Source organism: Pelophylax lessonae, assembly GCF_965119305.1.
Source record: "Pelophylax lessonae genome assembly, chromosome: 2".
NCBI lineage: Eukaryota > Metazoa > Chordata > Amphibia > Anura > Ranidae > Pelophylax > Pelophylax lessonae.
Genome location: NC_138769.1, coordinates 704,633,573 through 704,654,449, shown reverse-complemented (window position 1 = coordinate 704,654,449; position 20,877 = coordinate 704,633,573). Strand labels below are relative to the sequence as shown.

Sequence of the window (20,877 nt, the reverse complement as noted above, 5' to 3'; positions counted from 1 at the left end):
GCCCTTACTTGAGAGATGTATGCTGGAATGGAGGAGTGTTTGAGGCAGCTGCCTGTCCCCAATGACAACGTTGTCAATTTTATATCTTTTTGGTGAAGGTGGTTACATTTTGGCTCCGTTCACATCTAGGCGTTTTGGGGCGTTTTTGGGGCGTTTTTCTGCTCTAGGATCAGCTCTCAAAACGCCCAACAAGACAAATCCTATTCATTTCAATGGCCCCTGTTCACATCTGAGCGTTTTGACGCTGTATACAAAACGCCCAACGCTCAAAAAAGTACATGAGCTTCTTTTTGGGCAGATTACAGGCGTTTTCCATTGATCTCTATTCAATCTAAAAACGCCTGCACAAAAATCGCGGTAAAAATCGCGGTAAAATCGCGGTAAAAAACGCCGCAAAAATCGCGGTAAAATCGCGGTAAAAAACGCACGAAAAACGCTACGCTCAGGTGTGAATGTAGCCTTTATATTTATTGTGTTTGTTTTTTCAAAATAAAGTAAACCTTGTGAATAGCTGTTTGTGCCCCCTCTAGGGAAATTCTCCCTCTCTATTTTTCTTGGTGACCATTATCACTAAAAGAGAACTTGATAAGAAAAAAAAAGTTACATTTGTCACCAGAACAGGAAGTAAGGGTAAAAGGGAGATTTCCTTTCTCTTCCTGTAGTGTCTTCCAAGTTCACTGACAGCAAAAAAATTAATGAATAAATAAATAAAAAATAAATAAAAAACTGGGGGCTTTAACCACCCCTTGCGATAATCAAAAAACCTAATAAAAAAATGTTTTAGCTATAGATATGCTTTAAAGACCTAGACTAAGTGGCTCATTCTCTAGGCCTTGATACTTACAAAAAATGTTTATGTGACAGTAATGAGTTAAATAATTCTGGGTTAAGGATGAGATAGATCCTGACAAACAGACATCTTTAGTCCTCCCTTTAAACTCTTCGCCCTTAGTGTTGAATTTGGTATGTGATCTGTTATGACTATATTTTAGGTGTATGATCCAACCACTGTTCACACCACTGTTCTGGAAGAAGGTTTGAAGTTGCAGCTTGGGCCCTACTGTTGAAAGCTACAAATGACTTCCTTGCCATATCCAAATGCATACATCCCAATTTTCTGAGGAATGAAGGAATCCCAGTTCTCTGGGAATGAGGGACACCTATTAGCAAAAGTATGTAGGCATAGGGCCCCCCCCCCCCCCCAAATGGAGAATTGTACAAAAAAAATGATTGGTTAAACCCACAACTGCCTTTCATACTACAACAGTTTCTTTATATTGCCTTTCGGAATTTACAGAAGAAGCAATTTAGAAATTGGATGAAATGTTTAGCACTGTAAAACACTTTTTGATAGATAAGTAGTACATTTTTTATGCAACTATATAGATCAGACCAAAATGAGGGACAAATGAGGAGGAAAGAGGGACAGAGGGACTTTGTTGCGAATGAGGGACAGTCCCTTGAAATTAGGGACGGTTGGGAGCTATGCCAAAGGTTCTACCCACCCTTCCTATTTCATCTTAATTGCTCACTTGGATGGGCCAATAAATTCATCCAATATGTCTCCTCGCCAAAAGCAGATAAATCTGACTGCTCATTAGTGGAGGGAAGTATACTGTCCATCTACATGGCTAACGTAACTGACAGTCGGAGAACAGGAATGCTTAACGTATCTGTTTTCACTAGACCAGCCTTTTTCAACCAGGGTTCTGTGGAACTCTATGATTTCATCTGAGGTTGCTAAGGGTTCATTAAGCAGAGAGCATTGCGGATTTGATCTCCTACCTACACTGACCAGCAATAGGGGGCCTTTTCTATTGACTACCAATGTAAGGGGTAATTTATACACTGACCACTAATGATAAGGCAGACCAAATTTTTTTTACTGTGGTCTGTTGTCACTTTGACAGCTGGTCTGCTGTGCCTGGTGTATCAGAATCCTCTTTAGGCTCTCCTGATACAGAGGGGAAACCGACTGTTACATTGGCAGTGGAGCTCCGCTGATTACAATGGAAAAGTCACACTCCCAGCGTAATCTGGAGGAATGGGATTTCAGTTTGACAGCTTGATTCTGCAAAGTGCAAAAGGGGGCTGAGGGCACCAAGAGCTGGAAGAGGCTCCAGCCTTTCCCACCTCTGCTTGTACCACAAATAACTGCTCATCAAATTAAGCACATTTTCCACTTTAGCTTTAAAATAGAGAGGGATCAGCACACTGTTTCTGTTGTGTTGTTCACTTCATATCACTTTTTAATGAATAAAATGATAAAGTTGCACTTACAAAACAATGACTTGATCAGGAATTAAAAACAATGAGAACCTGTCCTGTGGGATATCGGGTCACAACAACAGTTTGCTGAATTCACTGTCACTAGGCAGTTGACAAAAGGAAAGATGAAAGGAAAGATGGAGGCTTCTGGAGTAAAAACTGAAAAAATCTTGGAGCAAGGCACTACACAACAACCCCAACAGTTGTAAAAAAAGGGACCAAATGGTATCATCATCGAGCCCCTGCATATGTCTTGGCATTATCCTCCATTGTCAGTGTCAATAATGAAGGGACATGTCATTTTAGGTACATGCTAGCAATTCAGTCTGTTTTATACTACGGTTCTTGGGGTTGTGTTATATTGCCTTTGCTCCATGGTTCATTCAGTGTTCACTCAAGAAGCCTCCATCTTTCCTTTCATCTCTGCTTTTGCCAGATGCCTAATGACAGGGAATTCAACTATTGTTGATGTGACCTCGTACCCCCCAGGTGATGCTTGGTTTTTCTTTAAAGTAAAAGTCCAGTTACATACAGTGCTTCCAGGAAGTATTCACAGCGCTTTACTTTTTCCACATTTTGTTATGTTACAGCCTTATTCCAAAATGGATTAAATTCGTTATTTTCCTCAAAATTCCCCAAACAATACCCCATAATGACAATGTGAAAGAAGTTTGTTTGAAATCTTTGCACATGTTAGGAGGCCTTCCCTCCTTTGTTTATAATGTATATTTTTTTACTCTTTGGCTCCTTTCACACGGCCGCTCCGTGTGTCCGCAAATCATCCCATCCGTTTGCGGATGATTTGCGGACATAATGTAAGTGAATGGCACTGCGGGTGTCAGCGGAATACCAACCGCTGACACCCGATTTTCCTCCTTTCAGTTCTGTTCCGTTTTTACAAATGGAACAGAACCCCATTTTTCCTTCCGTGTAAAAAACGGAAAGGAAGGAAAATCGGATGTCAGCGGTGTCATCCGCTGACATCCGCAGTGCCATAGACTTACATTATGTCCGCATATCATCCGCAAACGGATGGGATGATATGCGGGCACACGGAGCGGATGACAGAAATGTCATCCGCTCCGTGGAAAAAAAAAGAAAAAGTCCCGCAGCGGACCTTTCACACGGAGCGGCCCTGTGAAAGGAGCCTTTATGCTGCCAGTCATAGCCCTTGTGTGGGCAGACTAGGTGCTTTTGATACTACCGTTTGTTACTGATATACCTGCAATAAAATTATTTAACAAGAAATCTTTGTTAAAAAAACAAAAAAATCACATACATAAGTATTCACAGCATTTGCCATGACACCTAAAATTGAGCTCAGATGCATGCTGTTTCCATTGATCATCCTTGAAATGTTTCTACAACTTGATGGGAGTTTACCTGTGGTAAATTCAGTTGATTGGACATGATTTGCAAAGGGACACAGCTGTCTATATAAGGTGCCACAGTTAGCAGAGCTTGTCAGAGCACAAACCAAGCCATGAAGTCCAAGGAATTGTCTGTAGACCTCTGGGACAGGATTGTATAGGGGCACAGATCTGGGGAAGGGTACAGAAAAATGTGTTATACATTGAAGGTCCCAATGAGCACAGTGGCCTCCACCATCCGTAAATGGAAGAATTTTTGAACCACCAGTACTCTTTCTAGAGTGGGCCACTTGGCCAAACTGAGCGATCGGGGGGAGAAGGGCCTTAGTCAGGGAGGTGACCAAGAATCTGATAGTCACTCTGACAGAGCTCCTGCGTTCTCTCTGTGGAAAGAGGAGAACCTTCCAGAACAACAACCATCTCTGCAACACTCCACCAATCAGGCCTTTATGGTAGAGTGGCCAGAAACCATTCCTTAGTAAAAGCCACATGACAGCCTGCCTGGAGTTTGCCAAAAGGCACCTGAAGGCAGGGCCGCCATCAGGGGGGGACAGCTCATTCACATGTATGGGGCCGGGAGTTCCAAGGGGCCCCAACCACAGATCCCAACCAATAAGTTTGCTGCCTTGCTTTCCACCACTGGGGAGGAGCCCCCAGATTGCAGCTTATTCTAGTTCTAGTTAATCTCTCTGCTCGGGGCCGGCTCTGTAATTAGCCGGGCGCATGTGTACTGGGTCCCGCACGTTGGACTACAGGCAGGGCATCCACCGGCAGTGTCTGTGTGCAGGAAACTTTGTCATCAGCAGGGCACATGCACGGTAGGTTGCTTGCTCCGGAGAGTAGCTGTGTCTTCACCAGTGAGTGCTTGGCTGCTTTGTACCATCTGAGTGATCGTTTCCCCTGTGGAAGTGTGATCAGCAAGGAGAGGCGGCCAAGGGCATACTCCATTCCTTACCTAATGTGACTGCATTGGATTTTGTTTTTCTTTAATAAACTTCCACTCACCACTGCCATTGAAAACCACCACCATCACCACCACTGCTGCCACTGATCCCATCCACCACCACCGCTGCCACTGATCCCATCCGCCCTGCTACTGCTGCCACTGATCCCATCCTCCTCCACCACCACTACCACTGATCTCATCCACCCCCCCACCCCCACCACCGCTGCCACCACAGTCACTGAACCCATCCCCCTCCACCACCACCACTGCTGCCACTGATTCCATCCCCCTCCACCACCACTGTCACTGATACCATCCCCCCCACCACCACCACCACTGATCCCATCTGCCCCCCACAACCACAACTGCCACTGATCCCACCCCCTTCCACCACCACCACCGCTGCCACTGATTCCACAGCCACTGAACCCACCCCCCTTCACCACCACCACTGCTGCTACTGATCCCATCCACCTCCACCACCACTTTTACTGATACCCCCCTACCACCACCACCACTGGCACTGATCCCATTCCCCTCCACCACCACCACCGCTGACACTGATTCCATCCCCCTCTCTACCACCGCTGCCACTGATCCCATCCCCACCACCACTGCTGCCACTGATCCCATTCCACAATTACCTCTACCACTGATCGCATCTGCCCCAGCCATAACCACCGCTGCCACTTTTCCCATTTACCACCACCACTGCTGCCACTGAACCAGCTGCAGAAGGAAATTGGAGGGATCGGTTCCTCTTTATGTTGCCCCTCCTATTCATCTTCTTTCTGCTGTCTGCAAGCCCCCTGTGCTCTCCCCTCCCGCCCATGTTCCCTTCTAGTGCCCCCCCCTCCCCCACGGCACTACTGGCTTCCCCCCACCCCTCTCCCACCGGCTTCTGCGGGGAATGTGTCAGAATAGGAAGCGAGGAAGGGGCAGGTAAATATGTAATTTACCAGCCCCTTCCTTATCTTAATGAATAGAGTCAGTGATCCGTTGAGCAGGGAGCATCGATAGTTTCAGCAGGGAGCATCGATAGTTTCAGCAGAGAGCATCGATAGTTTAAAAAAACTATTCGATGGGCACCTTAACGACCACAACATAAAGGGGTATACAATGTGCTATCGACAGCACACACACACACACACACACTCATCATAAGTTGAACCGGATGGACTGGTATCTTTTTTAAACCTCACTATGTAACTATGTAACTATGTTTGTGAATGAATGGGAAGCTTGGTACAGAGCTTTTCATGTCCATTCATTCAGTGTAGCTGAGGTTGTAGAAATGGAGATTGAAGGCTGTGTCCTCAATCTCTTTTCTCTGTCTCAAAGATGAAACATCAGAGGTCTTTTTAGACCCCGATATCTCACTGAAGCCCTCCAAGGCTCCTAAAAAAAAAAAAAAAATTGTAAAAAAAATAATAAAATTAAATTGTAAAAAAAAAAAAAAAAAGCGAAAAATTATGAAAAAAAATAATAAAACTTAAAAACTACTCACACCAGTGGCGGAACTTCCAGGGTTACAAAGGTTGCACTTGTCACTGGACCTTGGCATTCCACCACCTGGGCTCAGAGGGAAAGGCTCCAGCTGGGGATCAGGGGGACCCTTCATGGAAAAAAAACAAAAAAGAAACATTCATCAGCTGCTCTTGATATGCCCTCTAAATGCAATAAACCCATATGAAGAGATAAAAGCAGCGGGATGGCCAGTGGGCAACTTTGGTGGTACAACCAGTCAGGGGGCCCTGGGGAATGTTGGTGGACAGACCCGGGGGGGGGCAGGCCTAATGCAGAGTAAGGGGCCCCAAAATTTCTGATGGCTGCCCTGCCTGAAAGACTCTCAGACCATGAGAAACAAAATTCTCTGGTCTGATGAAACAAAGATTGAACTCTTTGGCCTGAATGGCAAGCATCATGTCTGGAGGACATGATTATCACCTGGCCAATACCATCCCTGGCGGTGGCAGCATTATGCTGTGGGGATGTTTTTCAGTGGCAGGAACTGAGAGACTAGTCAGGATTGAGGGAAAGATGAATGCAACAATGTTCAGAGACATCCTTGATGAAAACCTGCTCTAGAATGCTCTGGATCTCAGACTGAGGTGAAAGTTCACCTTCTAAGCACACAGCCAAGATAACAAAGGAGTGGCTATGGGACAACTCTGTAAATGTCCATGAGTGGCCCAGCCAGAGCCCAGATTTGAACCCAATTGAACATCTCTAGAGAGATCTGAAAATGGCTGTGTACGGACGCTCCCCATCCAACCTGATGGAGATTGAGAGGTCCTTCAAAGAATAGGTGAGCCAAGCTTGTAGCATCATACTCAAAAAGACTTGAGGCTATATTTGGTGCCAAAGATTCTTCAACAAAGTATTGAGCAAAGGCTGTGAATATTTATGTACATGTCATTTTTTTTTCATTTTTTATTTTTTATAAATTTGCAAAGATTTCAAACAAACGTGTTTCACGTCGTCCAGATGGGGTATTATTTGTAGAATTTTGAAGGAAATAATGAATTTAATCAATTTTGGAATAAGGCAGTGCCAGTAACATAACAAAATGTGGAGAAAGTGAAGCGCTGTGAATACTTTCCGTATGCACTGTACTGTCTAAGCTTTAACCTGCTTCCACCGCCATTCTAAGCCCTATGCTAACTTCCCTGTAAAGATGTCTATACTTACCTATTCTGAGGTCTGGTCATATGATTGGATCCCAGCTCTGGCTTCAGTCTAGAGGAGGGACAGCCACCAATGGAATCCCCATAGTAAGTCTATGGGTAATGACACCACATAGGCATTGTAGCTGTTGTCAGCGATCTTTCCTCTTTACTGAAGCCGGCCACATGGGAGAACCCATGGGAGCACCCTCAGTATAGGTAAGTATAAACATTTTTCCTTTACAGGGCAGTTAGTAAAGGGCTTAGAATGGGGATGAGAGAAGGTTTAAGTATAAATAGGATTTGATTTTACTCTCACTTTAAGTTACAGTAAGGGCCTATGTAGAAGGGGTTTTGTTGCTCTAAATGGGTTTTTCATTTCAATACAATGCTATAGGAATGCAGGGTGAAGCAGACGGTCTTCTTCAGATCAAATGCACCTAATGAATTCTAAATGATCTCAAAAGCATCTCAAATGGATGTCACACTTCAACACAAGCCTAAGCCCTTTGACACAGGCCCTAACAGTAAGTGATGTGATTGGGTATTCACTGTGCCCACCCATTTTACTTGCTACAGCATCCTAGCATTGGTAATGCTACCTTCTCCTGAGCTATGCTGGGTTAGTCTAATGGCCCATGGGTCGTACATTGGAGATATCTTTTCTAATACGGAGTTATTACCTCATTACAATGGATGCTGTTGATTGAATCGCATTGCTTGTTCTAAGAGAGCTTTCAGAAACCACATCCATAGATTTCTTTTGGAAGGTAAACATTTCCAGACAGATTTGGATCCAAATCTTATGCAACCCCCATATGTGTTCATACTTTAGGATTTACCTTTTTTATGTAAATAAAAAAAAAGATGTGCCTATGAGGTCATGTTTCTCCTTGTTGCGGGGACAAAGTCACTCTACTAATTACATATATATGTCTACAGGTGTATTGCCCATGGTTTAACAGCGGAGGAAATTGCAGAGTTCAAAAGGAGGAAAGCTGCAAAGATGCTTTCTAAAAAGGAGGCAGAGGTATGAGGAAGAAGCAAAATAAATTATGTCTGGTTGTTGTGTGTACATATCAGTGTATACCATCTAGAATCCACCACGTGTGAACTCCATTTGTATTCATTTATTTTTTTATTATTTTACTTTTGCATGCATGCATGCCTACAAGCACTCAACACTAATTACCCTCCTGCTTGAGTTTGTCATAAAAAAAAAAAAAAACATTTCTAGGCTGATTATGCAACGGTGAACCTATTTCCACTTTGAATATTCAATTGTTTGGAAAGAATATTTAAAGAAAAGAACATTTCCTTTGCACATCACTGGATGATGGAATTGAATACAGGTTCACTATTGGCACTTTTCCACTGCAAGTACCGGCTCGGCTCTACTCGGCCCTGCTTGGCCCGGTTTGCTTTTCCACTGCATGGTACCGCATGGTACGGTGTTGGAACGGTTCGGTACGGTATAGTTTGCTTTTCAACTAAAGTAGTACTAAAGTTAAGTGGGTGGGATAACAACGGGGTGGGTGGGATTCTCTGACCAATCAGTGGCTAGTAGTGACTGCATGCAAAGGATTGTGGGATATGGTACCGGTTATGGTACCTGTTGGAACCACAATAGAGTAGGTACTGTTTTTGAGAGCCGTACCATTCGGTTCCATGCAGTGGAAAAGCGCCGCCGTACTGTACCGTACCGTACCGAACCGTTCCTACACTATACCATACGGGACCAGCAGTGGAAAAGCACAAAAGCGAGCCGAGCCATTCGGTTCCATGCAGTGAAAAAGCGCCATAAAATACAGTAAGGCCTTTAACAAATCAACCCCTTTGGACCTAACTCACTGAGCTTCAATTTCACATACATGGGGACAGAAATACATATATATCCTGAACCCCCCCCCCCCCCAAAAAAAAAAATATATTACTTGTATGACCCCAGTTCCTACTACCTAGTCTTAGGGGCTCATTTATAAAGCAGTGGTTTGGCCTTACTGCAACCATTAAATTTCTGTGCTTTGTAAATATGCTTAGAACTTTTCTTAGGTTTAAGGCTTCCCCGGAGCATGTTATTTACAAGATTTATGTATTCCTAATGTTGCCCCTTAAACTACATTAAAGCAGAACTCTAGAATAAACCTAACTAGTCTAAAAAATGCCCCATTTAACACCTATGCTGAATAACCTGTGTAAGAAAGATGTGTATACTTACCTATTTTCAGCCCGCCCCCGGATCTGTCATGTGATCCCCTGTGCCATCCAGAGGCACTGCAGGGGAGAGGGGAGAGCACTCAACAATGGCTGGTAAAGCCTGATGTGTTGTCATCATCCATAAGCTCTTTTGGCCCATCCATTTTCAGTGCTTCCTCCTCTCCCCTGCAGCTGCTGATTACTGACACAGTGAAGACAGATCACATGACCAGGCTACAGCGGGCTGAAAGTAGGTAAGTATACAAAACTTTGTTACACAGGTTAGTCAGCATAGGTTTTAGAAGGGGGAGGGGGGGGCATACATTTTTCTGACTAGTTGGGTTCATCCTGCAATCCAACTTTAAAGGACCCTCTCCACATGGAGACAGTTTTTTTTTTTTTTTTTAATTTGTACTTGGTGAATTGTAATTTGCCCTCCATGTCAGTGCCCAGCTACCGATGCCTTTCTTTTAGCAAAAGCTTGCAAAATTACTTTAAAAAAGGTCAGTAAGAAACAGCTCCCATAGACTCAAATAGGGGTTTGGTGCTATGTTAGTAATTTGTTGCTGGGTTCACCAAACTTCTCTTGAACTGAACCTTGCCTGGTTCACTCATCCCTATCTAGATCATTCAGAGTTCATTGCTAAGGCATTTGACCTGCAGTTGATCTACTTCTCAACAGCATTTTACCTATTTTGAGCTGCTTTTGCATTCCCAAAGACTTATATCTAGAGAGGAGTAGTTCTGACAAAAGCCCATCAACACTGGTCTTTATAAAAGCATCCATGTTAACCTCCCTGGTGGTATGATTATGTCAGGAATTCTGTACCAAAAGCGGTACAACTTTTTTCATGGAAATTTGGCGTTATGTATTATAGGCCTACAATTCTTAGTAATTACTGACTTAAACCTGACCAAAACAAGACTCTAGTAGACATCCCAGATGTGATAAATTTGAAACACAAACGCATGAATTATAATCTAATCAATAATATAATTGTATTATACAATATATAATATAATATAATATATATATATATATATATATATATATATAATATTATATAATACAATTATATTATTGATTAGATTATAATTCATGTGTTATATTATATATATATATGTGTGTGTGTGTATATATATATATATATATATATATATATATATATATATATATGTATATACATATATATAAATATGTGTGTGTGTGTGTGTGTATATATATATATATATATATATATATAATATAAATGTTATGTGTGTGTTTTGTGCAATGTTCAAAGTTTGAATTTCCCTCCCTAGTTCCGCTCCCATGCAGTATTGCTGCTGCAGGAAACGGAACTAGGAAGTCATCACACCGACGGAGGACGGACGAGCGGCGGGGATCTCAGATGGCTGGCGATCACAGCAATGGGAGATCATCGCTGGATCGCCAGGAGAAGGTAAGACACCGCTGCGCGCTCTGCACATCCACCCCGAGCGTGACTTGGGGATACCGATAACAGCATAGAAAATCCACCCCGAGTCACGCTCAGGGATACCGCTAGGCAGGTTAACTACCATTGGAGGACCAGCTGTTGTTTGGTTTCGGAGCCCAACAATAGAAATACAACTTGGAGGCAATGGCTGGTGGGCTTGGTTTGCAGAAGCAGAGGGGTTATAAACCCTCTTTGTGCAATTAGGAGGTAAAGACTAGAGTAACAAAGAAAGATGCTTTGTTTATTATTCACACAAGCGTAAATTACTTGTAACCTTAAATGTCATTGTATTCCCATGATTCAAACAGCTAAGTTTTTCTGGAAACCAACTTCACTATCCACATTATCCAGATTAAAAACTGCAGGCAGCCTGATAACTAGATGTTGCTACATAAATGAGAGAATTCTATATGTTATAATATATACACTGCTCAAAAAAATTAAAGGACCAGCATCGAGTCAATTAAACTCCTGGGATATTGATCTGGTCTGTTAAGTAGCAGAGGGGGTTGTTATTCAGATTCAGCTGCTTTGGTGTTAATAAAATTAACAACAGGTGCACTAGAAGGGCAACAATGAAACAGCCCCCAAAATAGGAATGGTTTTATAGTGGAGGTCACGGACATTTTTTTTTTCCTACTTATCTTTTCTGACTGTTTTTCACTAGTTTTGCATTTGGCTAGGGTCAATGTCACTACTGGTAGCATGAGGTAATACCTGTACCCTATAGAGGTTGCACAGGCAGTCCAACTCATCCAGGATGGCACATCAATACATGCCATTGCCAGAAGGTTTGCTGTGTCTCTCACCACAGTCTCAAGAGCATGAGATTCCAGGAGACAGGCAGTTACTCTAGAAGAGCTGGACAGAGCTGTATAAGATCCTTAACCCATCAGCAGGACTGGAATCTGCTCCTTTGTGCAAGGAGGAACAGGATGAGCACTGCCAGAGCCTTACAAAATGACAAACAGGCCACTGGTGTGAATATCTCTGATTAAACAATCATAAACAGACTTCATGAGGGTGGCCTGAGGGCCTGACGTCCTCTAGTGGGCCCTGTGCTCACTGCCCATCACCGTGGAGATTGATTGGCTTCACCATTGAACACCAGAAATGGCAGGTCCACCACTGGCGCCCTGTGCTTTTTATAGATGAGAACAGGTTCACCCTGAGCACATGTGACAGACGTGAAAGGGTTTGGAGAAGTCATAGAGAATGTTATTGTGACAAGCTCACTCAGGACAGGGACTTTTGGAGGGGACTGCAGGCTAGCCTCTTGCCTACAGACTATGGACCCTGGCTTGTGAGGGAACACTGCTCTTTTTGGGGTGTATGCTGGGGGGACCCTTGGAGTAATGCCACTTTGGATTCAAGTCCACATCTCCCCAAGACGCACAGACTCAGGGACTCTAAGCCTAGGATCCTTGTTAAAGGCCTAGCTGTCTATTGCCAATAGGGGACTGCTCTGCACAGTCAGACTCATGGCAGATGTTAATGTCATCAGCTCAACCACCTGTCTTCCACAAATTGTTGATTGTTTGGATTAACTCACCTATTGTCTTCTGTGGGGATGTGTTTGCACTTACAATAATGTATATTGTACTTCATGAGCTCGATGAGGGCAAGTCTGCTAGTTATTTAACTCAAGTTAATTAAATCATTGTCATCTATTAGTTGCTAGAGGGAAAGTAGAATACTGTTTGTGTTGGTTGTTTCTTAGATATGGTAATTATATTTCTGTTCACAATTTCATCTGCATATGATAATGTAATCAGGAACCTGACCTGGTGTGGTATATATTCAGTGTGAGTTTGTTCAATAAATTTTCCAGATCTAATACAAACTATTCTGGGCTAGTTTTGTATGGGGGCGGCTAGAATATCTGATATCTATGTTCAAGACTGAAGAAAGCGGTATTCTGACGGAGGTCCACAAGTGCATTGTGGGGTCGCGGTTCAGTTACAGTTATGCTGCCTGTAACATCGTTCAGCATGACCGGTTTGGGGGTGGGTCAGTGATGGTCTGGGGAGGCATATCCATGGAGGGACGCACAGACTTCTACAGGCTAGACAATGGTACCCTGACTGCCATTAGGTATTGGGATGAAATCCTTGGACCCATTGTCAGACCCTACACTGGTGCAGTGGGTCCTGGGTTCCTCCTCGTGCACGACAATGCCCGGCCTCATGTAGTGAGAGTATGCAGCCAGTTCCTGGAGGATGAAGGAATTTATACCATTGAATGGCCCCCACGCTCGCCTGACCTAATCCAATAGAACACCTCTGGGACATTATGTTTCGGTCCATCCGACGCCACCAGGTTGTACCTCAGTCTTTTCAGGAGCTCAGTGATGCCCTGGTCCAGATCTGGGAGGAAATATCCCAGGACACCATCCGTCGTCACATTAGTAGCATGCCCCGACGTTGTCAGGCATGCATACAAGCACCTGGGGGCCATATAAACTACTGAGTATCATTTTGAGTTGCTGCAATTAAATTTCTGCAAAATGGAACAGCCTGCTGCATAATTTTTTCACTTTGATTTTTGGGGTGTCTTTGAATTCAGCCCTCTGTGGGTGGATCATTTTCATTTCCATCAAAGGATGTGGCATCCTTTCGCTCCCAACGCATTACCCAGTCTATATCAGTATAGATATCCAGAATGATATTTTTACCCATTGGGATCTGATGTGTTTTCAAAGTGTTCCTTTAATTTTCTTGAGCAGAATATATATATATATAACTTGTATGAGCAAGGAGTACCCCATTATAAAACGCGGTACAGCCCCTGAGGATTACATCTGCAATTTCACAGCAAGAGCAGTTTGCATTCAAGTTGCTCTCTCCCAGGTTGGCCTGCTAACCCTGCTGTCCCTCCACCAAACCCCACCCGCCCCCACACCCATCAGTGACCTTGTAGCTCCTTACCTCACTTTTGCCCAATCTCCCTGAGAGGCTGTACAATGTAATCATTATGGAAGTAAATAGTAAACCGTTATTGCATGAAGATCTGCTTTGGACATAGTTAAATATTGAAGGAGCTATCCTAATTGATTGTAATAATTGTCATTTAGTACCACCACTGCTGCCCTGAAGGATTCCAAAATGGCTGCTCCCATGGCACAGTAAAACCACTATGCCCATCATATGTGAACAATATATGTGCTTAGACTGCTAAAATTAGGGAACTTATTACAGCTGCTTAGGTTTACCATTAGGCTGTATATCAGGTCTGTGCAATCCTCCTGCAGACTTTATAGGCAGCCTATAAGGCTGGGTTCACACATGCGAATTGGATGCGAATTTCCCCGCATCCAATTCGCATGACAGAAGAGTGTGACCGGCTCTCAATGCAGCCAGTTCACACAGTTTCGGGGTGGCCGCTGTCCGCATTTAAAAAGGGTGCTGTGCGTTTTTGTTTCTGGTTCAGGTGAAAATTCGGGCAAAAATTCGGACCTGATTTGCATCTGAATTGGTGAACACACCGGACCCCCTGCTGTGAACTGTGTTCCCATCATATGTGAACCCAGCCTAACAGCCAACTGAAGGACAATGCATGGCAGGCTGGCCAAGGCTGATGCCTATTGTGAGGCAGTGGGTTGGCATCATCATCTTGCAATGTTATGTGCTGTTACTGGCAGGATCTCCAGGAAAGAAACTTTGCATAAGGTTCACAATGATACAATGAGGCATGATGTCAAACATACTAAAAATAGATTATGAGTTTATACAAACTTTAAGTAAAAAGTCTCTTATTATTTCAATTGTTTCTGTTGTTTTTCTTCTAGGGAGGACTGGCAGGAAATGGTAAACAAGGAAATTAAATCTATCTTCTGGAAAGCCAGGAAAAGTATATCTTTGGCCAAAAGAGCGTCATTTGCAGGACTTTTGTAATGGACCACCTCTGAATTCTCTGGAGAAGGATGGATTCTTTTTTAGAGGACGCCATTACTGAAGGGTTTCTTGGAGTAAATGAGGACTCTTTTTATGGCAGTTTGGAAGTTTTAACAGTTGGATGGATGAAGTTGAGGAAGTCTCCTAACTGTCTGCGTTGAGGCTGGGCCAGATGACATCACAGGACAATGTAGTTGCACGTTAGAGTGTTTGCTAATTCTATGTTTGAACACACTACTGCATTACAATGGTGGTCATCCACAACAAACCATATGGAGTGTCAGCGCTCCTCTCAAGTTCAGACTTTGTTGGGTGTCATGACCCCAAAAGTTCATAAATATGTTTTAGGACTTTGTTTTCCTTCAAGTTACGCCTAGTGTGTGTATATTGGTTGGCTGGTTTTAAATAAATGAAATTGCTTATTCCAATGGATTCCAGGCTGACTTAAATGTTTGCTATTCTGTATTAAATAAAAAAAATGTACAAGGAAAGACCAAGAAGAAGGGAGAGGTACCTAAAAATATGAGCACTGGAAGCAGGAAAGCAAAACTCAGTAATTATTAAATGAAAGTAAAGTAAGTAAAGACAAAAAAGAATATAATACTTAAAGTAAACCTTGCACTAAAATGCAAAGTCTACTTATTCAGTAGTGGACACCCCCCCCCCCCCCCCAATGTATGATCTTTGTACAATAACTTTTTTTTCCCACTGGCTTTTTTAATTCAAGGATTGCGGGGGTGTGGGCCACTACTAAATAAACAAATTTAGCATTTTAGTGCAAGGTCCACTTTAAAGGGAAACTATCGTTTTTTTTTTTTTACAGATTTTTAGGTATATATAAAAAGTATTTTTAGGTATGTAAATGTGATTAAATAAATGTAAATATTCTTATTAATAAGTGTTAATGTTTTAAAAAAGATTGTTTCTGTGTATATTTTGTAAATACATAAGTTTATGGTGGCAGCTACGTTTGCTTATTACATATTTTCTTCATAGTAGTGCTGCACAATGATTGTACTTCACTGTTCTGCTCTCTCAATACAAGTCTATAGGGTCGATTTACTAAAGCCAAAAAAGCTGTGCTCTTTGCAAGGGAATTTTTGCTTTGCCAATAAAATTTCCCCAGAGCTTAGCAAATGAGGTGAAGCTCTGCTGATTCCTATCATCCATTCGTGTGCAAGCAAAAATTCAATTTTTCTCTGATAAAAAAAAAATCTATTTTTTTACCCCCCTTGCATGTGATTGGGTATTCTTTGAGAGAAAGAGGACAGGCACCTCTAAATGTAGACTGTTATAAAATGTATTGAAAGCTTGTAAGAATATAACTCACATTCAGGTGGTTAAAAGTAGGCATATCACAGTCCTCCCATGGGCACCTTTACATTGAGTACATCCAAGAGACATCAGTGGGTGTAGGGGCTTCGTAACCCCACGCTGCACAGGTTCTCCACTTGCAGAGGCTGTTCCGGCCTGCTAGATGGTATGGAGAAGGAAGAGCTTGAAGCAAGGGCTTTCGTAGCAATCAGAGAACTCAAAGAATGCATGCTCCTTTCTAAAGCTTGGGTTCTCCTACTGTGCATGCTCCAAAACGCGTTGCAGCTTAGTGACGTCATCCGGGTTGTGAGAGTGCCAGCCTTTTAGCCACCTCAATGTGAGTTATATTCTTACATGCTTTTAATAAATGGTATAACAGTCTACACTCAGAGGCTCCTGTTCTCTTTCTCTCTTTGCATGTACTGGAGGCAGCTTTTACTACCCTCTACAAGGCTAGCCCCTAATCCGTGGTCTTGTCTGGCTGTCCTATAAGGAGCCATACAAAAGGACTATATTTAAATGGTTTGGACATTGTCTGAATGTGCTCCATGGGCTGCAGGGAAGGGGGCAGCAGACGGACCACACCATACCCCCCCCCCGGACCACACCAGAGCTCCAGCCTGCACACCTAACCCCCCCCCCCCCCCCCGGTTGCTGGCTCACTCAACCTGGACAGGCAGCGGCTTTCCCCTCAGTCTCCTCCGTGGGATTCCCCTGCGTCTCCTTCCTCCTCCTCTTTCTTGGCCAATAGCATGGCTTCTCCTTTTGGCCAACCGGGAAACGGGTCTCAGGACCCACTTCCTAATTGGCCAGTATTCATTTGCTATTGTCACACAACTGGGTGGGCTCAGGGCGCAGTGATCTGCTCCCCGAGCCCACCCTTTTTTGAAGCCTATTATAGCCTCTGGCTCTAATCACATGCTTCAAAAAAAAAAAAAAAAACCCATTGGAATCCATGCTTCCTACGCCCCCAATGGACGGGCCGCCACTGCACTCTTATGTTTGGGTATTCTTTGCACACTCATTTTCACCATATTTACTTAGCTAAGGGAATATTTCCTTGCAAAAGGAGCAGACTATTTGCCTTTAGCAAATCAACTCCAATTATGACAGATCAGTTCTGACTAAAAAAAAAAAAAAAATGATTGTCTGTACGTCCAAAGCTGGCCATACACTGTTAGATTTTCTTCCTTTAAGCCTCTGGGCTGTACAGCATGGATGGATGCGTCTCCTGCTGTGCCTGTTGTATTCTGACAGTCTCCCAAACAGCGGCTGCCTCTGATTGGATTCAGGTACACTTCAGCTGAACATTTTCAGCTTGGCTTTTATTTTTCAGTCAAAATTTTTCGGGCAGGGGGGGGGTGGCACCTATATAGCAAATTTCGTTAGGATGCGGACAAAATTTGCACAGTGTATGGTTTTATGATTAAGTGGGCTTCGCTCAACGGTCTTTAAAGGGCTTCTCTTAAAAGTATATAACTCATGAAGTTAAATGAAGCTGAAAGTGGTACCCCAATCTGCCTGTGCCTGGTATAATATTTCTTTTAAAAAAGAGTGTTACCTCTTGGACATGATAATCTCTTTGCTATGGAGCTTCAATATAAAGTTACTAATCCATGTTCCCTAAAAATCCAAAAGTTGATTCTCCTTGGTAAAAAGAAAATATTCTCATACAGGGACATTTCTGGAAAAGTTATATCAAAAAAGACTTTGGGGTTGGTTTACTAAAGTCAAATAGACTGTGCACTCTGCAAGTTCAGTTGCTCAAAAGATTAGTAAATTAACAGAAGCTCTGCTGACTTCCATCATCCAATCGTGTGCAAGCCATAATTTTTTTTTTTTTTTTTTTATTTCCTTGCACGTGATTGGGTATTCTTTGCAAAGTAAAGCTTTACCTCATTTACTAAGCTTTGGAGCAACTGCACTTACAGAGTGCACAGTCTATTTGCCTTTATTAAATCAACCCCCATGAGTCAGATGTTACAGGTTTTACATGTTGGAAAATATATTTTAGCTAACCTTAAAGCGGAGTTCCAGCCGTTTTTGTGTTTATTAAAAGTCAGCAACTACAGAAAGTGCAGCTGCTGACTAATAAACACACACTCCCCTGTCCCACCATCCAGCGATGCGGCCGCTAGAAGCCTCGCTTCGTTCCCTCAGCTCTCCCCAACACCGGCATCCCTAGTGTGGGCACTCGGCTGTGACAGCTTGCGGCTTCATAGCCGGGTGCGTATTGCACATGCGCGAGTCTGGCTGCGCCTCATTAACTGCTTCCCGACGGGCCGCCGCAGATGTACTGCAGCAGGCAGCCACTCCCAGGCAAATCGCCGTACATGTACAGCGCTCTCTCTGGGGAGTCTAGGAGGCGAGCGCACAGAGGTGCGTTCCCACCCCTGCTCGTCAGTGGGGAAGCCGATGCCTGTGTCAGGTGGCTCCGATTGCCATCTGACACCCGTGATCACCCCCCACTGAGAGAGAAGGACGGTCAGCTGTTGTAAACACAGCCTCCCTTTCTTCTCCCTGGAATGATCATAGAGATCATGTGATCCTGCTTTATTGGATCACATGTCTCTATGGTCATCTCAGAAGCCACACCCCCCACAGTTAGAATCACTCCCCTAGGCTCACATTTAACCCCTTGATCACCAACAGGGTTAACCCCTTCCCTGCCAATGTCCATATTACAGTAACATTGCATATTTATAGCACTGATTACTGTAGTGATGTCACTGGTACCCCCAAAAGTGTCAAAATGTCAGTTAGGGGTCCGATCTGTCTGCCGCAATGTCGCAGTCCTGCAAAAAAACGCAGATCGCCGCCATTACTAATAAAAAAAAAATGACATAAATATTTCCCGTAGTTAGTAGACGCGATAACCTTTGCGAAAACCAATCAAAATACAATTATTGCGATTTTTTTTTTTTTTTTTACCAAAAATATGTAGCAGAAAACAAATTGGCCTAAAATGTTAAAAAATTTTGATTTTTAAATTTTTTTTGGGGGAATGTCATATAGCAGAATGTGAAAAATATTGTTTTTTTTCTTCAAAATTGTCGCTATTTTTTTGTTTATAGGGCAAAAAATAAAAATCGCACAGGTGATCAAATACAACCAAAAAAATATATATTTGTGGGAATAAAGGTATGTCAATTTGTTTGGGTACAGTGTCGCACGGCTGTGCAATTGTCCATTAAAGTAACGCAGTGCCGAATCGCAAAATAAATCTTCCGCAGCTGAAGTGGTTATTGGCCGGGCAATCTTCTGTGATCTGTGACGTGTCCCAGAAGATTGCAGGGAGGGAGGGGAGAGGAGAACTTCCACTTGAGCTGCCTAGGTGGCCGGAGTAAATGTGGGAGTGGGTACCTGTCAAAATAGGTACCCACCCCCAAAAAAAAATGATATGCCGAATGTGGCATGTAAGAGGTGTGGAGTCCTTAAAGCGGAACTTCCACTTTTGGTTGGAACTCTGCTTTAAAAATAACTTCACATATGTTCATACTTTATTGACAAAAAACAAATAAAATAAAAAAAACAAAAATATAGAAAAAAACAATAGCTAGAGAAAAACTACAATGGAGTGGAGACATAAGGGTTAAATTAACAAAAGGCAAATAGACTGTGCACTTCGCCAAGTGCAGTTGCTGCAAAGCTTAGTAAATGAGGTAAGGCTTCCCTTTGCAAAGAATACCCAATCACCTGCAAGGAACATAAAAAAAAAAAAGCATTTTTGCTTGCACATGATTGGATGATGGAAGTCAGCAGAACTTCTGCTCATTTACTAAGATCTGGGGCAACTGCTTTTGCAGAGTGCAACTGCACTTTGCAAAGTGCACAGCCAATTTGCCTTTAGTAAATCAACCCCACAGTTTAAAGAATGTACATTTACGTCAGTGATTCATGTCTACTGCATAACTGAAGAATGTTTTACTCCGTTAATGATGGCTCTTTCAGGAGAGCTGGAAAAGGGGAGTATAATAGAAAAACATAGTATAAACAAAGCAAAAAAATATTACCCATAAGATACGAGTTCAATAATAGCCACCCACAAGTACTAACCTACTGAGCAAAAGACTTTTAGCTTTTTAATATATTGACATTTTATATATAAAACACAAAGTCGTTAAAATCCAATAAATTATACCTTCTGGAATAATAATAAACATATATGTTAACTTAAAATATTGTTGAAAAATTGTATAAAAAGTACTTGAACAAACAGTTTCTTACAAGATTATATCACTTTTAAAATGTTTCCTTTGAAGTTTTGCTGTTGCTTTCACTGTTTTTGCAAATATCAGGTTTAGTTTAATTGCTTGGCCACAGAAAATAAGCTTTCAGAAATATTGTTTCTTTGTTTTTGTTTTTTTGTTTGTTTCTTTGTTTTTTTTGGTTTTTCTTTTTGGTTTTTTTTTATCAATACCTAGTATTTACTGTGTTAAGAGCAGAAAGAAAGAAATTCCTTAACTCATCAAGTTTTCTGTTTTCTTGTCTAAAAATTACCATTTACTTATAACTCTGAAAATCCTCACTTTAATACTGAATTCAGAAATTTTACAAACATGTTTTATGATGATTAATTTTATGTTTTCTAGTCCTGACCACCTAATTTTTTTTTACCAAAGTCAGTTTCAAAGTCAGAAATATTGTTGAGAAGTTGTCGTGGTTTTTTTTTTTTTTTTTTTTTTATCAATACCTAGTATTTACTGTATTAAGAACAGAAAGAAAAAAATTCCTTAACTTCTTTGT

At 42.4% G+C, this 20,877-nt stretch overlaps 1 protein-coding gene across 1 annotated transcript in view; it reads left to right on the top strand.

Annotated features, from left to right (window-relative positions):
* The window catches only part of LOC309546460 (retinal guanylyl cyclase 2-like), a 206,004-nt gene extending 190,826 nt beyond the window's left edge, over nt 1–15,178 (top strand). Inside the window, exons 19-20 of the mRNA XM_082246169.1 lie at nt 8,193–8,280; nt 14,712–15,178. Of these exons, the coding sequence (XP_082102295.1) occupies nt 8,193–8,280; nt 14,712–14,747 (124 nt within the window). The 3' untranslated portion in view covers nt 14,748–15,178. The remainder of the gene's footprint in view (nt 1–8,192; nt 8,281–14,711) is intronic.
* The last annotated feature ends 5,699 nt before the right edge of the window (nt 15,179–20,877 follow it).